Source organism: Odocoileus virginianus, unplaced genomic scaffold, assembly GCF_023699985.2.
Source record: "Odocoileus virginianus isolate 20LAN1187 ecotype Illinois unplaced genomic scaffold, Ovbor_1.2 Unplaced_Contig_5, whole genome shotgun sequence".
Taxonomy (NCBI): domain Eukaryota; kingdom Metazoa; phylum Chordata; class Mammalia; order Artiodactyla; family Cervidae; genus Odocoileus; species Odocoileus virginianus.
Genome location: NW_027224322.1, coordinates 995,499 through 1,016,007, shown reverse-complemented (window position 1 = coordinate 1,016,007; position 20,509 = coordinate 995,499). Strand labels below are relative to the sequence as shown.

Here is a 20,509-nt window from a genome sequence, read left to right as displayed (position 1 = left end):
ATATGACATGCCTCAGCCCAGAACTGCAGGGCTGAGAGCAGGAAAGTGCCCACTGCATGTTCAAATCCAGGCAAGTCCTACTCAGACTCTCCCTCCCTTAGACACAAGACAACGGGCTTCCCCCAATAGATTCACTTGGAGACCTAACCTGCTCCCACAAGAGCAAAGCCTTTGCTCTCTAATTATAGTCTCCCCAGATAGAAAAAGACCATGTCAGAGAAGTTCTTTCTAAAGGGAAGAATTACAGATGGTTTATTCCAGAAACGGTATTTTCACTGAAGAGCAAAATGCGTTGTGGAGAGACACGGTGACCACATACAGTCACAGACATTTAAAAGCCTCAGAATTCATGAATGACTGCCTCACCCTATGAAGCGTCAAGCCGAAGAGAGCTCAGAGTCTGATGGAGACACCCAGCTTTGCTTTCTGTGTCCTCACATCCCTTTTGCCTCTTTCTGGTTAGAAAAAGTGAAATCACGTAATTAACGCTGAATGACACTCTCTGTAACTTTCAAAAAATGCACAGCACAAGCTGGTTGTCCAAGAGCGTGCCTCATAGAATCTGCACGTCCACACACTGCTGAGGACAGGCCAGGAGGGTGAGCTCTGTCGTCCGTGCAAATAACACTTTATCACCGTTAGGAGCTTGGCCACTCCAGCAGAAGGACACTTCACAGTGTGGTCGCTCGGCTTCTCTCGGCAAAGCCAGGCTTGTCTGTTTCCCCTGCAACCCTCGGAGGTGGGCAAGTGTCTTTAGATGAGGGGGAGCTTGAAAGTGAAATTTGACGGAGGGGCTGGATCCCCGGGAGAGGGAAATAAATGCTGAGTTCCCGCTGCCTCCTGTTAACCTTGGCAAAGACTGAGCCACACTGGGCTCACGCTCAGGCATCCGTCTGCGTGACCTGAGGGTGGATCAGGAGCAGGTCCAAGACCCGTCCCATCCAGCTGAGCACTGCGGAGATCCGCAATGCGGAGACCCCCACCTGGGGTCCCCACCCCTCGGTGGAGGAACCACCCTGGCCACCAAGCTGTCAGGGACCTCCGCTTTCTCGGGCACCCAGAGTCGGGGGCGGGGCCCTGCAGTCGGGGGCCACCTCTGATGCCGTCTCGGGGTGATTCTGAGCCCTGGGGGCACGTGGCAGGTGAAGGCTCCTCAGGTCCTCATTTAGAGGCCCTGCAACCTCTGGCCCGGGGTGGCATCCTAGCAGGGTTGAGGGAGCCCTACTGGATTTTACAAAGTGTCACCTCCTGGGAAGACCAGGAGGGTGTGGCTCTGATAAACCACTGTCCTCTGGGTTCCTGAGGGAGCCTTGGGGGTGACGACGGGTCTGCAGGGACCAGCAGAAGGAGGTCCAGCTTCCGTTTCCTTATTAAGGGGCCTCAATCCCCTTGATCACCCTATTTTTGTGTGCAATTCTCCACACACCACTTTTCCTGTTCATGCCTTCACTTTCTCTTTTACGTTGCCACTCCTGAAAAAGTCACCCTTGTCATATTATACAGCTTTAAGTGACTGATTCATGTCTGCAGCATGACTGGAGATGCATACAAACACTGAATTATCAAATCAATTCTTCAATGTAATAAAACAAAAGTGGATGTAGGTAATAGCAATCTTTGAAATGAGCGGATAAACATATCATAGTCCCTGCTTTTTGCTTACTATTTAATTAAAAGAAAATCTCTAGCCTCAAAAAACTGTCTTAAAGAGACTTCTGGAACTGGCAATAATTTAACACCCAGCAAAACAGCCTTGACTTAATTCTGCCCTTAGATACCTGACCGTGGACTCTTGACATGAAAGGGATGTACATGAAGATCTCGTGCAGCTCTGAAACGGGCTCCATGAAATTCCAGCCCCGGATGCACCCGCTGGTGGAGTCACCATGTGGTCCACGCAGCTCTGGCCAGCTGAAGCAGGTCATTTTACACAAGAGAAATCAACAAAACAGGACACAGCACGCTTCCTGGGGTACAGATATCCATTAGGGGGACTTCCAGTGTCAGTGAAGCAATTTTCCTAGAAAACATTAGTGACGGTCACGAAGGAGAAGGAATCGCCAGGCACACGGGTGTGTGTAGCAGGGGGCACCAGGGTCTGACTGCACATCTGTTGCTGAGCCCACTGAACTTCCAGAGCACCCGGGACCACTCAACTCGGAGAACCTGAGACGTGCACTAATTCCCTGTGCCTGTGCGTGATATTGTGGGAGGTGATGATGGGCTCTGCATTCCTCCTCTATCACCTGCTATGATGTAAAACCTTATGTGGACTCCAGTCAATAACCGTGATAATTTCAGCTAAAGAATAAGCACAAGGAAGGGTGTGGGGCTGTGAGGGTCGGGGAGGGAGAGGAGCTGAAGAAGAAACGCTCACGAGACAAAAGAAAATGCACCAAGGACCACGTCTTTCTCGGGTTCCACCAGCGCACAGAGATGCCTTGAAGGAGGACAACCACTTGGCTGTGTGCATTCTGAAGATTTTGAATAGTTTAGGCCCCCGCGCATAGTCCGCAGTTTGGAATGATTTAAATTCAGGAAAATTAATCTTCAGGGAAGACATTATTTGTCAATTGAACCCAATTACGTGAACAGAATGGTTCCATCCCTGGGTCGGGAAGATCCCCTGGAGGAGGGCACGGCAACCCACGGCAGTATCCCTGCCTGGAGAATCCCATGGACAGAGGAGCCTGGCGGGCTATAGCCCATTGAGCTGCCAAGAGACACGACTGAAGCGACGTAGCACGCACAGATGCCTGTGAACAGAGATGTGGTGATGCTCAACTTGAAACAGAAAATAACGGTTCTTCCTCCCTCCTTTCCTCTCCAGTTTTCAGTAAGGCAGGCATTTCCCAAAGAAACAATAAGCACCTGTGTATTGGTCAAGGTGGTCTCATTAAGAACAGGGCTTTCAATATGCCCGGCCTTCCGGAAGTGATCCAGTAAGGATCGATCCTGCTAACACTGCAGGTGAGCTCGCCTTGTTCTTCCTCCATGGACTTGAGCGTCCGAGTTCTAAAAGCAGATGAGCAGGGAGCAGGCACTTCTGCACCCACAGGGCCAGAAAGTCAAACAAAGCAAACGGCTTTTGACTTCTGATCCCACTGCACTCCCTGCAAATGAATCTACTTAAGGGGCTGAGATTAATGAAAGGAAATAGCAGCTCAACGTCCATTTCTGGGTCTCCCGATTGAAAGAGCACGCTGCCTGCTCGCGTTCTGACTTCCAGGATGTTAAATCAAAGTGGAACACACAAAGAAACCCACCGCGGTAAACTACGGGCCTGTGTTTTCTTTCAGGAAGTTTGTTTATTTTACAAGCTGCCCCTCAAGAAGCCCTCACTTGTCTCTGGAGCAGGCGAACGTCTCCTGACTCTCTAAAGAGAGGGAGACTCTCAGAGAGAATGTAACAGCAAGGCCAGTGTGACATTTTATTTGTACAGCGACAGAAGACTGCGGGAACAACAAAAGCTGGGGCATCTGTTCTCCACGGGGAGTTGGAAAAAGGCTCCCCATGCCTCCCTTCTCCAAGCACAAGGCTGAACGCCCACCCTCGGGTTTCCTTCTGAGTTGTTCTGCCTGACTCTGCAGAGAGGCTCTGGCTGTGACCCCACCACAAACCTCAGGCCCCAGGGTTGGGGTCGGATGTTTGGTCACTATCAAAGGGTTAATTAGTATTAAGGTCTTTGCCCAAATCTTTCCTGCCAGTCACATGCCAGATCTGCATGTCCAGAAAACCAAATGCAAACTCCTTATCATAAACAGCAAGAAAACGGGATTTACTGTCAGACAACTCAGTTGACCATTCCCCCCACCCCAAAGATGCAGGTGGCTATTTTCAAGGCTGAATATAAGCTAAAAAGAAAGGAGTATTTTTCCGAACAACCGAAACTGATAACTTAAAGCTCGTTGGATTCAACCCCGCCCTTCATTCAATCGAGGGGAAATTCTGGTCTAAAGAAAGGAGAGACGTGCTCCGTTTTAGAGGCACTGCTCTTAGGATGGGAAAAGTGAAATGACCATTCCACAGGAGCTGTCACGAGAAGCTGGGTCATCTTAGTCTTTCCCTGATCAAATAACAGGAAAACAAAGTGATGGGAAGAAATTGAGCAATAACTAACAGCCTCCACAGACACCATGCCTCAACTCTCCCGGTCAGGTCCCTTCTTACACATAATCACAGGGTCATATTGTTCTGAACGAGAGAGTTGTGGATAAAATAATACAGATATTCAAAGCACGTAAGACATTGTTTTGATTCAAAATGACTCTCTTTTCAGCTAACCATGAAACATTTCTCTTATGTTGGAATAAAGTTACATGTTGACTTTTCCAATTTCTGATTTGAGTCTGCTCTTAGCGTGACAACTGCTAGCAATCACGGAAGAAAAATCCCACCGTGCCTTAGTTGACATCAGCATGAAAATCATAGTGTTAATGTCACCGTGTCTCACTCCAAAACAAACATTAAATTAAGGCTCATTTAATATAACTAAATTGCATTCAAAGACTTACTACTGAACCTAAACACCAAATACGTCCCTATTAACAACAAACAAATCCTAATGTAAAATAAACATAACTGAGTTTAGGATTTGATACCTGTTTTTATCTTTCTCTGTCTGTCTCTCTCTCTGGGTCTCTGTGTTTCTCTCTCTCTCTCCCCACCCTTCAACTGTGTAAGACTCCAAATACTAAGATTTCAATCTCTCCACTTCTTGGATGAATAATTTTCATAAATCATTGGCTTTAGAACAGTTGTGTGTGTGAGAGAGAAATGCAAGTCAATGTAGACAGTATCTTACAAGCAAATGTTGTCAGTTTCAGACTTAGTATCTTTCAAGGAAATGTTGTGTCAGTTTTGATGAATATTTCCTAAAATTCCTCTGAAAAATATATTCTTGATTAGCATAAGAATAAATATATAGATTGGTATTTCTCTTCCAGATCTCTAGGATTTTACTCTTTGTTTCTGAATGATAAGGAACCACTTCTAAATAGTTGAAAATATGAGCAGTCCCTTTATATTCTGAAAAGTGCAGTAATGCAAAGGATATCAGGAAAAAAGTGTTATTTTTGCTCAAAGCATATTTTTGACTTATTACTCTGAGATGGGCATAACCCTTCCTTATATAATTTGCTCACTTGAATGAAACTTCTAAAATTCTTGTGGTGTATCTTTTCTTTTGTTTTAAAGTGCTTTTATGTGGGGCATTTTTTACAATCTTAATTGAACTTGTTACAATATTATTTCTGTTGTTACATCGGTGTTTTGACCATGAAGCACATGGGATCTTAACTTCCAGACCAGGGGTGGAATCTACATCCCCCTGCATTGGAAGGCAAAGTGTTAACCTCTGGACTGCCAGGGAAGTCCCCTGGAATATCTTTTCTTTCAAACTTTTTATTTTGAGACAATGTTTGATTCACACTAGGTTGCAGGAAATAGTACACAGAGATTCTTTTACTTTCTTCATTGCGTTTCCCCCAGTGGTAACATCTCAAAAAACTATATACAATATCACAATCAGGAGACTCACACTGATACACTCTCCAGATCTTATACAGATTTCACCAGTTTTACACGTACCCGTGTGTGTGTGTGTGTGTGTGTGCACGCACGTGCGCATACACACGTGTGCATATTTCATTCTGTACAGTTTTATCACACATGCAGACTCAGGTGGCCATGTAAAATATGTTTGTAAGCAGTTTCTGCTCTTAGTGTTTCTTCTTGGCTTTACTTTTGAATGCATCCATGTCCGTATCCCTTAGATTCTATGTCTACTTTATAGCTCTCTCTATCTTGGCTACGCGAACTTAGTCATCTCTTCTTTGAATTTTATTGCCTCATCCATGAACTCTTTCTCGCAGAAGGTTTTGTTTTTGGTTTGCTTTTTGCAGCATATTTATCCTTTCCCAGGACAAGACACAAACATAAACAGACATTCCAGCACACATTCACAGGGTTTTTAAAGACACCAGTGAGAATAGATTAATATAAATACTAAGCTTAAAACCTGTCATAAAAGTTCAGCCTTTAAAATTGGCTTATTAAAATATTTGTTTTTTTAAAGCCCAGATTTAAACTGCAGTTATGAGTTATAGTACTCCGCTCAGAAAGAGTTTACTTCATGATCTTTCTGCCAGGCGAAAGGGATCTGGCATCTCTGCCGTCTGTCCAAAATATAGAGAAGCAACGAGCATGGAAATTCAATTCTTTCAGGCTCAAGACTTATCTGAAAAGAGTATATCCCTCAGAAAACCTCAATAAAGAGCTACATTTCAAATGACCTCAAACAGTCACTCTCAAAGGCCCAAGCCTCCAGCCCCCACTCTGGCCAGATGGGCAGCGAGACCTGCTTCCTGCAAGATGGAAAGAGTAACTACAGACATTTAAGGGAACAATATCCAGAAGGGGAGGTCAGCCCCTACATCGGATCTTTTCAATGGGTGTTTTATAACAAAACATTGCTTATATTTCAAGTAGCTGGGTCATTCATTCTACTTCTTCCCAGGACCAATCAAAAGGTCGATTAGGATTCTGCATTTCCATTCTCCATAGGCAATTCATTTTCTTTCGAGACCAGCTAGAATTCCGAATGTAGCCGTTGACAGGTACCTCCAAGAAGTCAGTTTTCTGAAGAGAGGAAAAGGCTTACACGTATTGGAGGGTTAGAGGGTCACCCTCTGTTCTCCAAAGTAACTGAAAGTTCTCAGGGAAACAAAGCTCGTCTGTTGGAGTAGGGACCTGTGGGAAGCCTGCACACAGTGCTGAAGTCAGAGAGACGTCTTCTCTATCCACGAAGCAGGGAGCAGGAAAAACGCCCCGTCAGGAACCACCTCAGCCAGGTGCCTCTGACCATGCACTAGGACTCAGGCATTTATGAGAAAACAGAAAACTCCTTTAGAGATTTCCTGCTTAGATGAACGCAGATGACTGTCCAAAGACACCTGATTTATTGTATATTTGCATGTTTAAACACCAGGCCAAAGAAGAAGGTCAGGATAAATGTTAGCACCAGCCAAACTCCAACATTTCCTGTGTCTCTTTGTACTAAGGGACAGTTTCGGCATTTAATAGCATTGCTACTCATCTAAACACAGACTTTTTCATGTATCTCAACAGACACTAAAATCTCCTACCACTGATGGGAAGGTCTAGAAATTCTTTACTAATACATACACCTATGTTTTAACATTAACATAACCTATGAAGCAACATTTGCAGGAAGTAAAACCAATTATGCCTGTATTTACACTCATACAGACTAACGGGTTAAAAACGGAAAGAAAGCAAAAGTGTGTTGAACACGCCTGATAGTAAAAACACGGCAAGTCCAGAATCATCCGTGTGTCAGCAATTTTCACATTTCCCTTCTCGTGCTGTACACAGTGGGCATCTCTACTAAGGAAACTGCTTTATCAGACCTAAACAGTTACACTCAAGTATATAAAAGTAAATAGTGGGTCCCACAAAGATCATTTGCTCTCCAGCTAACTGTGTTTCTCTCTTACATTTTGCAGATTTTTTTCCCCAAGCAAACTCTTTAACGCTTTTCATTTATTCATTACAAATAATACCTTTAATTTTATATATTGTTTAATTGTGATCTATGTCTGTTAAGTTTCAAGAATACAATTCTTTTTAAGTGAATCTTAAATGATCCTAAGAAATTCTTGCATTAAGGTAATACCTCTTGCTTTTGCTTTCAATAATTTTCTGGAGGGAAGCCTTAATGATAATTGTGTTGACATTTTCCTTAAACAAGGCTATATATGTGTACATTTTAAAAAGATGACCTTCCTCATCTGTTTGTTCTTATTTCAGATGTGCTATAAACTATGCATGGTGGAAAGGGTAAATGGAATTAACTAATGGACGCTCATAATTTAGGCAGCAAAAACCAGAATTAATGTATTATCCCACTGTAGCATTTTAGTACTCGCCAATCCAAACTTTCTTTCCTGGGAAAATATGTGATTAAGACATTTTCCATCTGCTTTCAGCAGAGATCGGACAAGATCCCCATAAGTGACTCTCCACTAAAAATTCTTTTAAAAAAGAAAAAGCCTATAAAATGATTATTATCTTAGGGGCCTATTTCACAAATGAATGTTCAGTGGCACAGAAATGAAAACTGAAAATAAAATAAAATCCACCTGTGCTAGAGAAGCCTTTCCGCCCCACAGCAAAAACATGTGCAGATACTATAGAGCACATAGGAAAGAAGTGGATATGCTTGGGAGAGTGGGCGGCTGCATGCCCGTGATTAATCTAAATTCCTTCTGTGTGAAGTGGAGACGTGAAGAAAAACACTGCAAGATGAGTGAGAAAGCCCAACAGACCAAGAAGGGCGGATTTTTAACTCGGCCCTCTCCCCACCAAAAATCGCCAGCCCTTCCTTCCATCCCGAGAAAGAGTCACGGTCACAGTGCCTTCTGCACGGGACAGGACAGCATCTCCGCGGATAGGGACGGTCTGAGGGTCTCCCGAGGTGCCTGGTGAAAGGGGCCGGCGCGGGACGCCCCGAGCGCTCCCCTAGAGAAAGCGGGAACTCGCCGGGCTCGGCGGCTGCACTCCTTCGCCGGCTCCCGCGCAAGCCCCCGCGGCACCGCCTCGCCTCCCCAGCAAACCTGTTTCCCAGCCTGGACCCTTCGGACCGAGTGCTCGGCCCCCACCCAGACTCTCGAGGGTTAGAGCTGGGGCCAGAGCCCGCCAGCTCCGAGGTCCACTCCACCTGCCTGCCGGCAGCCGGGCTTCCCCGCGGCGATGTCTGCCTTCGGCCTCCACGCTCGGGGCTCCGCGCCTCCGCCTCGGCCCTGTACTCTGCCTTTCCGATGCGGACGCTCCTCGGCTCCCGGCTGCACTGGCGGCGGCACCTCCCGCGCGGGGCAGGGTCCTCCCGCCTTCGCCAGGCCAACCGAGGCGCCGTCGGTCCGCAACTCTGCGCCCACCGGGGCAGCCAGGGCGCCGACGACCGGGTCCCCGAGGCGCGGGCCGGGGTACCTGCAGGAGCAGCCAAGGAGAACTGGGTGTCCGCACGACGAAAGCGCGCTGCCTCTCCCCGGGAACCGGGCGAAGCCACCGTCCGGCCCGGCAACTTCACGGGCGGCCTCCGCTCCGAGGGACGCAAAGAACAACTGGTCCTCAGCCCTTTGCCCCTGGCCGGCTCCAGGCAGTTCTCCCCCGACGGTCAACCACAGACCCTTACCCACCACTCCCACAGCACCAACGACAGAAAATAACGACTGTCACCAGTCCGCCCGTTCCCGACCGACGCCCTGTCTGGGAGCTCGCCCCAAACCACAGGGTTGACCCTGAGACCTGGCAGCTTCCCGACCAACCCCCATCTCTGGCTAGGACGAAAGGCGCACCCCATCCTCGCAGCCGCGGCCCGCGGGCCTGCGTCCATCGCGCGCGCAGCACCTACCCTGGCGCGCCGGTCCGGACGTGGGTGGCGCGGCGCTAGTGGGAGGCGGACATGGACCACGCGCCCTCCATGCGCCACACGGAGAAGGCGTAGCTGAGGCGCTCGTGGGCCACGTAGCTGCAGCTGGTCATCTTATTGTCCATCTCGTCGCTCTGCAGGACCTGGTAGAGGAAGTCTATGTACCTGGCGGCCAGCTTGAGCGTCTGGATCTTGCTGAGCTTGTCCGAGGGCAGCGTGGGGATGATCTTGCGCAGCGCGGCGAAGGCCTCGTTGAGCGATTGGGTGCGCTGGCGCTCGCGCACGTTGGCCAGGATGCGCTGGCTCTGCAGCTCCTCGAAGGACTGCGCGCTCGGGCTGCCCTTCTTGCCGCGCTTGCCGGGGGTCGGGCTGCCATCTTCGCTCGACTTCTTGCTGTAGCGCCGTTTCCGGCCGAAGCGCTTGGGCTGCCGCTCGAGCTCCTCCTCGCTGGTGCCCAGGCTGTCCACGGGGGACACGGGCGAGCTAGAGCCCTCCTCCATGGCGCCCGCCCGGCGCGCGAGGGGCTGGGGGCGCCGGGCGCAGAGCGCGCGCCTCTGGCCAAGCCCGCGGTCGCCGAGCACACGCTCCCCGAGTTGCTCGAAAGGCTCTGATTTCAAGGCCGGCTTGTGCAAAACCGAGGTCTCCGGGAGAGGAAGTTATTCTAACTTTTTTGGAAACCCTAGCCGGGCTGGGTTGCTAAATAGTTGTCAGTAGCGAGGGCGGCGCGCTGATTGGTCGCCGCGACCGGGGGCAGGACGAGTTCTGGGGCCTCCGCCGGCCGCCCCCGCCCCCCGGCGCGGCACTTTCAGTTTTGCCTCCCCCTTCGGCCCGGGCCGCGGCGGGCACCGGGGACTGCCGGGTCTTCGCGCGCGCCGCCCGCGCCTCCACCCTGGGCTCTGACCGCTCTCCGGCCGCGTCGCGTGCTCAGCCGATCCCACTTTGTCTGCTCCTTAACGGGAGATCGGGCCCCGCCGGGCTGCGGGGTCTCTCCCGCGGCGCGAGGGGTGCGGGAGGCAAGTCCTACCCTAGATGCGCTCTCAGGAGGTGAGGACGCGGCGGGGAGCCCCCGGGGACGCCCGGGCCAGTGTGAGCCTTGCCTGTCCCCGGGCGCACAGCGAGTTGGCGAGGTGGCCCGCACGTTCGGCCAGGGGAGGGGGACGTGCGGGACCAGTGGCCCCGTCCGCCGGCGGGCTGACACTCGGGTGCCTCGAAGACGCGGCTACCTACGGCCGCGCCCCGGGGATCGGTGGAGACGCGCGGCCCGCTTTGCCCAGCTGTTATATGGGGTATTGTCTCACCCCAACTTGCGGAGGAGCCCCGGTCCCCGACGCCCTTCGCAGGCGGTCCTTCTAAGTACGTTGAAACCTCAGCACCAGCGCGCGCCTCCGCGGGAGCGCCCTGTGCCCACCGAGCCCACCTGCCTGGCCCACCCCGGGGTAGACAGCCCGGCGAAGGCGCCGGCTAGGCCGCGGGGCCGGGCCCCCGCCCCGGGGCTCCCCATCTGCGAATCGGCCGGGGACGGAGGGCGGTCTGGGGAGGCGCCCGGCCTCCCCTACACTGGGCGCCTGCGGGCAGCCCGAGCGGCCGCGGCGCGGGGCCCGGCCCGGCTTCGGCTGGCGACCCGGGCGGGGGCCCCCGGCCCCGCGCCATCTGGACGCCGAGCGCGGGCGCGTTTGAAGTGGTTCGGGGGCTCTTTGTTCGCCAGGCGGCTCTGGCTCGGGGTCTGGAGGTGGTTTACGGCCTGGATGCCTTTGAACCTATTCCCAGGTGAGCCGGGCTCAATTAGGCCCCGGGCCTGAGCGGACTGTCAGGCGAGCCGCGTGATCAAGGGCGCGCTGGGCCCTTTTATTGCGGTTGAACTCGGGGCCGGGGGAGCTCGGCCTCGGCTGCTCCTAGGCGGGCCGCGACCCCAGCGTTAGGAAACCCGAGGGCGAGGGCTGCGCTTGCGGCCGGGCGGCTCAGGGCGGCTCCCACAGCCGGCGATTGCGGGGCAGAGCAGCGGGGTGAGGCCCTGCACAACGCTGCCGCGTCCCCGCGCTGTGAGCTTGCAGCTTCTCCTGGGCGGGCCCGCGGGCCGCAGGGTCCTAGGACTGCAGCGTCCTGGGAGTCGCCGCGCCCCGTCCGCCTCGCCCCGTCCGCCTCGCCTGACCGCCCGCCCCCTTCTCCAGCTCTGCTATGGCCCTCACATTATCCAGAGCAGCAATTTCCCTGTCTCTTTTAAAAAGTCTAAATAAAAAACTTAAGGAACAAAAGAGAGGGCAAGAAAGGCCCAGGGAGCGATCTGGCCTCGCAGGGCCGCAGCCTCCCCGAGGCTTAGCTCCTCTAAGAGGGGACGTTCGCCTTCTGAGACAGTAAGGACTTGCTGCTCTTAATCTCCCTGCGTCACTTCAGTGTGGGGAGCCAGCTCCAGAGCACCGCTTCCGCCCAGCTTAAATAAGTCCAGAGACATCCCTCCACCCTCCCCCTGCCCTTGAACCTGGCGGTCTAAGGAGCAGTCAGGAGCAGAGGAGTCGGCCTGGTAGCCTGCTCCACCCGGCTGTCTGTCTCACTGCGCTTGGGCCTGAGAATAATGTCTGGAAGTTGGGGTCTGTGACCCAGTCATCTACCTAAGCTGCAGCAGGAGGTGGAGTGGGCTTGTGAGGGACTGACAACTGATGTCCAAGTAACACTGTTGCCTACAGGTAAGATTCTCCTGTAGGAAAATCCGGTTTAAAAATTTCCCCTTGAAAAGTCGCTCAGGAGGGCACAGGACAAGCCCGCATTATAACACTTGTACCCTTGCCTTGTACACATGCGTGCTAAGTTGCTTTAGTCGTGTCTGACTCTTTGTGACCCTATGGATTGCAGCCCACCAGGCTCCTCTGTCCATGGGATTCTCCAGGCAAGAATCATAGAGTGGGGTGCCATTTCCTCCTCCAGGGGATTTTCCCAGTCTTAGCACAAGGCTTAAAAGCATGGTTCCCTGTGCGTGGTGGGTGTGGTGGGTGGGTGCTCACTCTCCCTTGCATCCTTGTTCTACTACCTTCCTGAATCGCAGGGGATGAAAGGCTGCAAATGACCTCTCGCGACCTCGGGCAGCCCTGGTCTGCAAGATGTCATCTTACCGGGTGTGGGAGGGAAGACGGCTGCGGCTCTGCTTGCCCCTGTCCAGGGTGGAGGTGTTTGATTGCTCTTGGTAATGCAGTGTCTGGTCACATCTAGAGGGGAGGGAATTTTCTGGAGCGGAACCCAGCAGCCCGGGGGGACTGGCAGAGATGGCAGTGGCAGTTGCTCCCTGATTCCAGCCCAGTTCTGGAACCAGTTTTCCTGGTACCGAGAGGCAAGGGCTCCACGCCTGCACTGCAGTTTGCAAGTCCGTCCAAAACACTCTACCTAGAATCTGTCCTCAGTTCCACTGCAATTATGTCATAGTCCCTAATAAGTTGTTTCCCACATAAACCAGCCACAGTGTGGGCCCTGTTCTCTGCCAAAGAACCCCAAGACATCCCCACTCTGGACTGGGGTGTGGAAGACAAACACCAGGGCCCTCCCCAGGGGGCCTAGCTTTCTTGACAACACTCACTCGTAATGTGAGATAACGCGGGCCTTTGCCACACATTTAGGAATGCCTTTAAGATCAAATCAACAACTAACTCACACTATGATTTTTTTTTTCACATGGAATATATATACCAAATTTCAATTGAAAAACAACACTGGAAAGATCAACAGTGGCCTGAAAATTATGGAAAGAGAGAAGAGAGTGTAGGACTCTGGGGCAGAAGCCAGTCTCCTCTGCATAAACCTTGTTCTGTAAATTCTACTTTGGAAGCATATAAATGTTCCACATAATTATTTAAAAATTGAACCAAAATGAGGAAAAAATAGAAATCCCTAAAAAGTCAAATGCAAAATCAGACAGATGTACCTAATTTTGTATCATCTTGGTGGCTTACCCAAGCAGGCAGGAATAATTAAAGATCACTTTAAACGCTGCGACTTTACTGCATGCAGTCCTGGAGGGGTACACTGCAAAGGAGAGAGGAAAGAAGCGAATCAAGTCTGAATCTGTTTTCGGTATTCATATTCCTAGTAACAGTATCGCTGTTGTCATTCTGAAACTGTGAGCTGAAGCAAGTTATTATGTTTACATCTTTGGGAGTCAAGATTTCCAGCCTAAAAGAAGAGATATAAATATACAATGAAAGAAGAGCGTGTCTTACTAAATTTGCTGGAAATATCAATATGAGCTTACTTTGTACTTCCTCTTACATCATGCATCTGCTGACCCTGACCATTGAAAAGACACAGAAGCATCAAGTGACCCAGGGGCAGTGAGCATCACTGGCATCCAGTTTTTGGTCTCTCCTTGAAGAAATAGCTTAACTAAGGGCTGGAGCAAGACTTGGACAAGGTAAACGTGGTGCATCTTTTTCACCAGAGAGCAAGGAGCTTTCTGTGACTCCTGGTCTTGCTGGAATCTTGTCACTGCACAAGAGCTTCCCAACCATGGTGGACTGGGAGAAGCTATGATCCAATGTGGTTCTAGGAGTTGTTGTTCAGTCACTAAGTTATGTCCAACTCTTTGCGACCCCATGAACTGCAGCATGCCGTGCTTCCCTCCCTGAGTTTGCTCAGACTTATGTCCACTGAGTTGTTGATGCTATCCAACCATCTCATCCTCTGTCATCCCCTTCTCTTCTTGCCCTCAATCTTTCCCAGCATCAGGGTCTTTTCTAATGAGCTGGCTGTTCGAATCAGGTGGCCAGAGGATTGGCGCTTCAGCTTCAGCATCAGTCCTTCCAAAGAATATTCAGGACTGATTTCCTTTAGGATTGACTGGTTTGATCTTCTTGCAGTCCAAGGGACTCTCAGGAGCCTTCTCCAACACCACAGTTTGAAAGCACCAAACTTTAATGAGCTTCACTTTAATTCATGACTCAGGAAGGCTGTTTTCTCTCCCCATCCCCACCCTTTTTAAATAGTTTCTTTGAGTTCTCACTGTCCTGTCTTGTTGGTGTTTAATCTTAAAATCTGTTACTTAAATCTTCTGCCCTCTCCTTCCCCCTCACCATCGAACCCTGCTCTTCAGACTTTGCACTTTCCAGTGGAGCCCAGCAGATCCTGTTGACTCTGATGGGTGCAGAGATAACATGACTTGTGGTCACGCTCTAATAAAAACATGCACTTTGTTGCACACTGCGGAGAGAAATGGACAGGAGACAGAAGAGTATTGGTTCAGGCCTTTTAACCATCACTGACTCTGTGCTTAGTATCGGAGCTAAGAAGGGGAGTAGGAACCACATAACAGAGACTTAACGATGCCGCACATCGAGGGGTGTGGTGGAGTGGTGGACCCCGGCTGAGAAGGGCGAGCACAGCAGGTCAGGGGGGCTGGGAAAGACATCAGCCAAGGGTGAGTGAGTCCACCAGGAGACGTGAGGATGTGCAAGACTCACGGGGTGAAGGAGGCATGGGTGTCCCCACTGTGGGCGGGCTCCTGCAATTGGGAGCTCAGAAGATCAGTGGCCGGTGCTCTCTTGGTTGCAAGTAATACACATACAGCCTGTACCTGCTTAACAGAAAAAGAATTTGCTCACTACTGGGGGAGCTCAGGCTCCAGTGGGCTGCAGGTTTAGCTGGATCCAGGGGTTTCAGTGATGTTGTATCTCTCTGTTCCCTCTCCACCCTCAGCTGTGCTTCCCTCTGTGTGTGGGCCTCACTCTGTCTTGGTGCAAGGCAGAAGGGGCCTCCCCCTTCTGCCTCAGGGTGACAGGCATCACACTCCAGAGTCGTATGCCCCTGGGGTGGCATCGCTGATTTGACACAGTTTTCTCCTCTTGCTTCAGCATAAAAGGTGAGCATGGAACCCCATCTGGCTGCACTCCACCATGTGGCTGGGGGCCCTGAGAGTGGGTAGGTTCCCCCGGAAGAGACACTGGACCCATGAGCAAGGCGTGTACAATGCGGGGTGCAGTGGCACCATGGATGAAGGTTGGGGCCAGGCTCTCCAGAGTCTCAGAAGACCAGTTACCAAGGTTGGATTTCCTTCTGAAGGCAATGGAAACCAAAACAGTGTTCTAAGGAAAGATGTGATGACCAACTTTTATTTTGAGAGAAGTTGACAGCCACATGGGAGGTGATAGCCAACTGGGAAACTGTTGAAATAGCCCAATCAGCTGACCTAGGAACCAAGGAACCAGGGAACCAAGGGACTGGAGAACCAAGGGACTGGGATCCAAGAGACAAGGGAACCGAGGGACCAGGAACCGAGGGACCAGGGAACCAGGAAAAGGCAAGCCATGAGGTGGGGAGGGTGAGGAGGGATTTAAGAGAGAGGCTTCAGGATTTGATTGTGAGGAAGTCAGGATTCGATGTCCTGTCATTGACCAGCGTTAGGGCCAAGGTTAGTCCTTGGATTAGGGACTTAGCTTAGGGTCTTCCTCTCAGAGGGACTCAGTTGCCCCTCTGTGAAACAACATGTTGGGGTGAAAGATTCCTGAGGTTCCCTGAACATGACAGTGTCCAGGCTCTGTTTTCAGAAACTGAAATCCAAGTTTGGGAATTTAAGCTTCTTGTCACACTTGGATGCATTGTGGAGTTTTAGAAAGGCAGGGGGCAGGGTGGATACTTGCAGAACGTAGGGACTCTGATTTTCTTTAATCTAAGTAATGTGCAGGGGAGCCTTGGTGACCACACATGCCCTGACCCCTCGTAAAGTCCTTGCCCTCCTGTGGCCTGGACATAAACTTTCCTGAAAAGGTCATGTGAATTTATCGTCCCGAATACTTTATAATTAGAAATTACGGTCTCCCTTCCACATGACACTTTTGAGTTTTAGCAGATCTTAAATTAAAACTGTATACGTGTTTCAAAATGTTCTTCAGAAAACTTGAAATGCGCAAGTTGAAAATTCGATAAGGTCCTGAACACTTATCTAAATAAACATAACAAATTCAACCTAGAATGTTTTAGAGAACACATGTGGAATTAAATGTGTGCGTTAAAACTCTGATTATATCTTAAATATAAAAACTCATCAAAGAAGTTTTCTAGGGGAAACACTTCAGGGTGTATGGCAAATTTCTCTTTTATAGAGGTCACCAGAGCGGTGAGGAAGTGGGTTGCAGGGCTCTCCCAAGTGACCGGGAGACGGAGCGATTGGCTGCCCTTGTTTAAAGAAGAAAATGTGTGTTTGTGTGTGTGTGTTTATGTAGGGATAAAGGGCAAGATGAACTTCCCCAGGCTACACATTTTTTTAGGCATTTTTAATTATTTTGCTTGACTCTCTGTTCCTGCTTCATTTCTTTATCTTGTACTTTAGGGAAGATGGGTAAATAACAGCCAAGAATACCTCCCTTTCCCCTCCTTTTGGGTGGAATTCGGGTCAGAAGCTGGTAGGGTCCTGAGACCCACTCCAGGTTTCTCCCTCTAATTTGCCTTCCCCCTCCTGGCTCTGCTGACTTTCCCTTCCTCCTCTTCAAAGAGGCCCTCACACCTGACTCCAAGGAGATGCTCTCTGAACTCTGGATATAGAGGAAAGTGAGTTTTGTTTTCTTTTTCTGATGGATGCTCCCCCCTTCCCCCACTGAGGAACAATTCATGAACACTGATAATAAAGGAGGGAGGTGTCACCTTTATTTCCCTGGGCCACACGGGAAGTATTTTGCCCATACATGGTACAACTTTTGGGTGTGACTTCTATACTCTGGATCCGTTTTGAAATCTGTGGCTTGCTGGCTCATGGCTGAACAGCTTGGATCATAATCGATTATATTTTTGGCTGTACAGAGGTCTGCAGTTAAAGAGGAAAATGTTTGCACTCCTTTTCCATTTTTACAGTCTTTGTGTAAAAACTCTGGAATATTGTGTTTTTTAAATCCCACAGGAAAAGTTTTTGGATATACTAATATTCAAATAACAGCAATGCGGGAGAGCCTCAAATAACTAGATGTTTTCTTACTGATCAGACTGATGAAGAGCAAGGTGAAGGAGGAGGCGAGAAGGTGATAAAGATGCTGGTTACGCCGATTAAGAAAGAAAACAAAGCAGGAACAGAAGCCAGCCTGCCAGCTCTTGTTGCTGGGGCGGTTGGAGGATGGTCCAGCTGCCCTCCCCACGTCCTCCCCTGACTCCTCCGCTGTGTGTTTTGAGACACTGAGACCCCCAGCCAACAAGCAACTATATTGCATGTACTCAGGCAGGAAAGTGGTTCTAAGTTATGAAATGAAGAATGGGGTCTCTTTCTCCTTTTTTGAAGGCATAAGTGTGTGTGCTTAGTCGCTCAATTGTGTCCAACTCGGCAACCTCATGGTTGCAGACCATGTCGCCCACCAATCACCTGTCTCAATAAACTGCACCCATTTTGAATTTAAAATGTGATGCCTTTTGACAAATGTGGAACCACCTCTTTGGTGCAAACATTTCCATCACTCTGGAAATTCCCTTATGCCCCTTGCAGTCAATCACCTCTTCCTCCCCAGCCACCAGCACCCACAGATCTAATTTATGTGCCTGTTTTGCTTTTTCCAGAAAGTCATAAAAACGAAGTTGTACAGGACATAACCCTTTGTGTCTGGCTTTTTACACTTAACACTGCCTTTTAGATCCATCCACAATGCATGCATGCTGAGTATTCTGTCATGGAGACACTATAGTCTGTTCATCCATCTATCAGCTGATGGACGTGGGGGTTGTATCTGGCTTTTGGTAATGTGAATAAAGCTGCATTTAAGTCCTTTTTCTTCTCTCTCAGGTAAATACCTAGGAGTGGGATTCTTGAATCCTATATAAGTAGATACTTAAGAAGAAACTGCTCAACTGTTTTCCAAAGTGGCAGGATCATTTTGCATTCCCACCAACAATGTATGAAATTTCAGCTGTGGATGGCTATAAACAACAACAAAAACCCAGAAAATACCAAGAATAGACAAGGATATGGAGACACTGGAAGTCTCACACCTTGCTGATCAGGGTGTAAAATGGCTCAGCAACCCAGAATGACAGTTTGGTGATTCCTCAATAGGTTAAATATAGAATGATCACATGACCCAGCAATGCCACCCTTGGGTACTAAATATCCCAAATAATTGAAAATAGGTGTTCAGCAAAGCCTGTACACAAATGTTTATAACAGTTATTCAAAATTGCCAAAACATGGAAACAGCACAAATGTCCACTGATGGATGGACAGATTTACAAAACGCGGTGTAGCCATACAATGGAATATTATTCAGTCTTTAAAAAGAATGAAGTACCTGTTGGATATCACTTATATGTAGAATCTAAAAAATATAACAAACTAGTGAATATAACAAAATAGAAGCAGACTCACAGATCTAGAGAACGAACTAGTAGTTACCCGTGGGGCTGGTGAGGGGAGATTTAGGGGTGGGAGAGTGGGAGGTACAAACTATTGGGTGTAAGATGGGCTCAAGGATGTACTGCACAGCTTGGGAAATACAGCCAATGTTTGGTAATAACTGTAAATGGAAAGTAACCTTTCAACATCATGTAACAAAATTTTTAAAAATAAGGAATGATAACTGATGTATGCCACAAAATGGATGGACCTTAACAACACTATATAAAATGAAATAAGCCAGGGGGAAAAAAAATCACATATTGTATGGTTCCATTTATATGAAATGTCCAGAAGAGGCAAATCCATAGAGACAGAAATTAGATTAGTAGTTGCCAGGGGTTAGGAGGAGGGGATGTATTAATCATGTTTTCCATTTTCTGTATTTTATAATGCTTTGACTTCTTGGGGCCTCCTGGGCCCGGAGAGGGACTGCCCCTCCCAGAGTCAGCTGATTCCTGGAGATAGCAAACAGCTTGCCTTAGGACATCCCCTTTGATATGTAAACCAACCCAGCTCATCTGTCTGGAACACAGTTCCTTCCCTAAAGTACCCCAGGACCAGTTAACCAACAACTCAGGTCCATCTTCACAGACCCAGCTGCGCAAAGTGTTTCACACTCCAACCTGAAGTCTGCTCAACTTGCTGGCCCACCGTGCTTGCCAGCCACACACAGACCATGATACAGTCTCCCACCCACACGTCCCCCTCTCATCTACCTCCTGACCACCCTGGCATTTTCTCCAGCAGCCCTGCTATCTCTTTCCTTGGATCTGTAAGTATAAAAAGTTCCTGCTTCCTGACAGTCACATCTGTTTCTATGTGCCTTAGCTCACCTAATTAAAACAAACCCCAGGAACATTTAAAACGGGGGGGAATAGGAAGTGACTTTAATGTGTATAGGTTTACCGTTTGGGTTGATAACAATATTCTGGAATTAGGTAGTGGTATTCATGGGGTAGCAAAGAGTTGGACATGACTGAGCGACTGAACTGAACTGAACTGAATGACTGCTCAGCGTTGTGAATGTGCTAACTGTCTCTAAGGGTAAATTTTATTCTCTATTTTGCATGTCTACGTAGACAGTCATGTTGTCTATGAATAAAATGTTTGCATCCATTCTTTCTTATTATGTGCCTTTTATTCTGTTTTCTTGTCTTATTGCACTGGGTAGGACCACCATACAATTCTGAAAAGAAAAAAAAAATGTGTGAGCAGAAACCCTTACCTTTTCCCAAATGCAGGAGAGAAATAGTCAGATTCTTGCCATCAAGTATAATATTTAATGTAGGCTTTTCATTGGTTCTCTTTATCAGGTTGAAGAAATTCCCTTCTACTTTTAGTTTTCTTAAAGTTTTTGTAATGAATAGGTGTTGGATTTTGCCAAATTCTCTTTCTTCATCTGTTGAGTTATCATATTGTTTTCTCTTTTTCAGTCTGTTGGTACAGCAAATTACATGCACTGATTATATATGTCGAACCAATTTTGCATCTCTCAGGTGAAGTCTGCTTAAACATGATTACTCTTTCTTTTTATATATTGCTGGATTTAGTTTGCTAATATTTTGTTAAGAGTTTTTTATGTCTAATGTGGCTGTTTCTCTTTGTAACATCTTTCCTTGGTTTGGACATGAAGATAATATTGGCCTCATAAAATAAGTTGGCAGTTGTTCCCTCCACTTGTATTTTCTGGAAGAGATTGTGTAGAATGGATATTA

The 20,509-nt window shown here is 48.8% G+C and overlaps 1 protein-coding gene and 1 long non-coding RNA gene across 2 annotated transcripts in view; one reads left to right on the top strand and one right to left on the bottom strand.

The window, feature by feature from the left end:
• TWIST2 (twist family bHLH transcription factor 2) overlaps window positions 1-10,084 on the bottom strand; it is a 51,757-nt gene extending 41,673 nt beyond the window's left edge. The window contains exon 1 of the mRNA XM_020880631.2: window positions 9,434-10,084. Coding sequence (XP_020736290.1) covers window positions 9,469-9,951 — 483 coding nt within the window. The 5' untranslated portion in view covers window positions 9,952-10,084 and the 3' untranslated portion in view covers window positions 9,434-9,468. The remainder of the gene's footprint in view (window positions 1-9,433) is intronic.
• Window positions 10,085-10,304: 220 nt separating this feature from the next.
• LOC139033840 (uncharacterized) lies at window positions 10,305-17,995 on the top strand. The gene is made up of 2 exons (XR_011486326.1): window positions 10,305-10,495; window positions 17,401-17,995. It is a non-coding gene; the product is annotated as an uncharacterized lncRNA (long non-coding RNA).
• The last annotated feature ends 2,514 nt before the right edge of the window (window positions 17,996-20,509 follow it).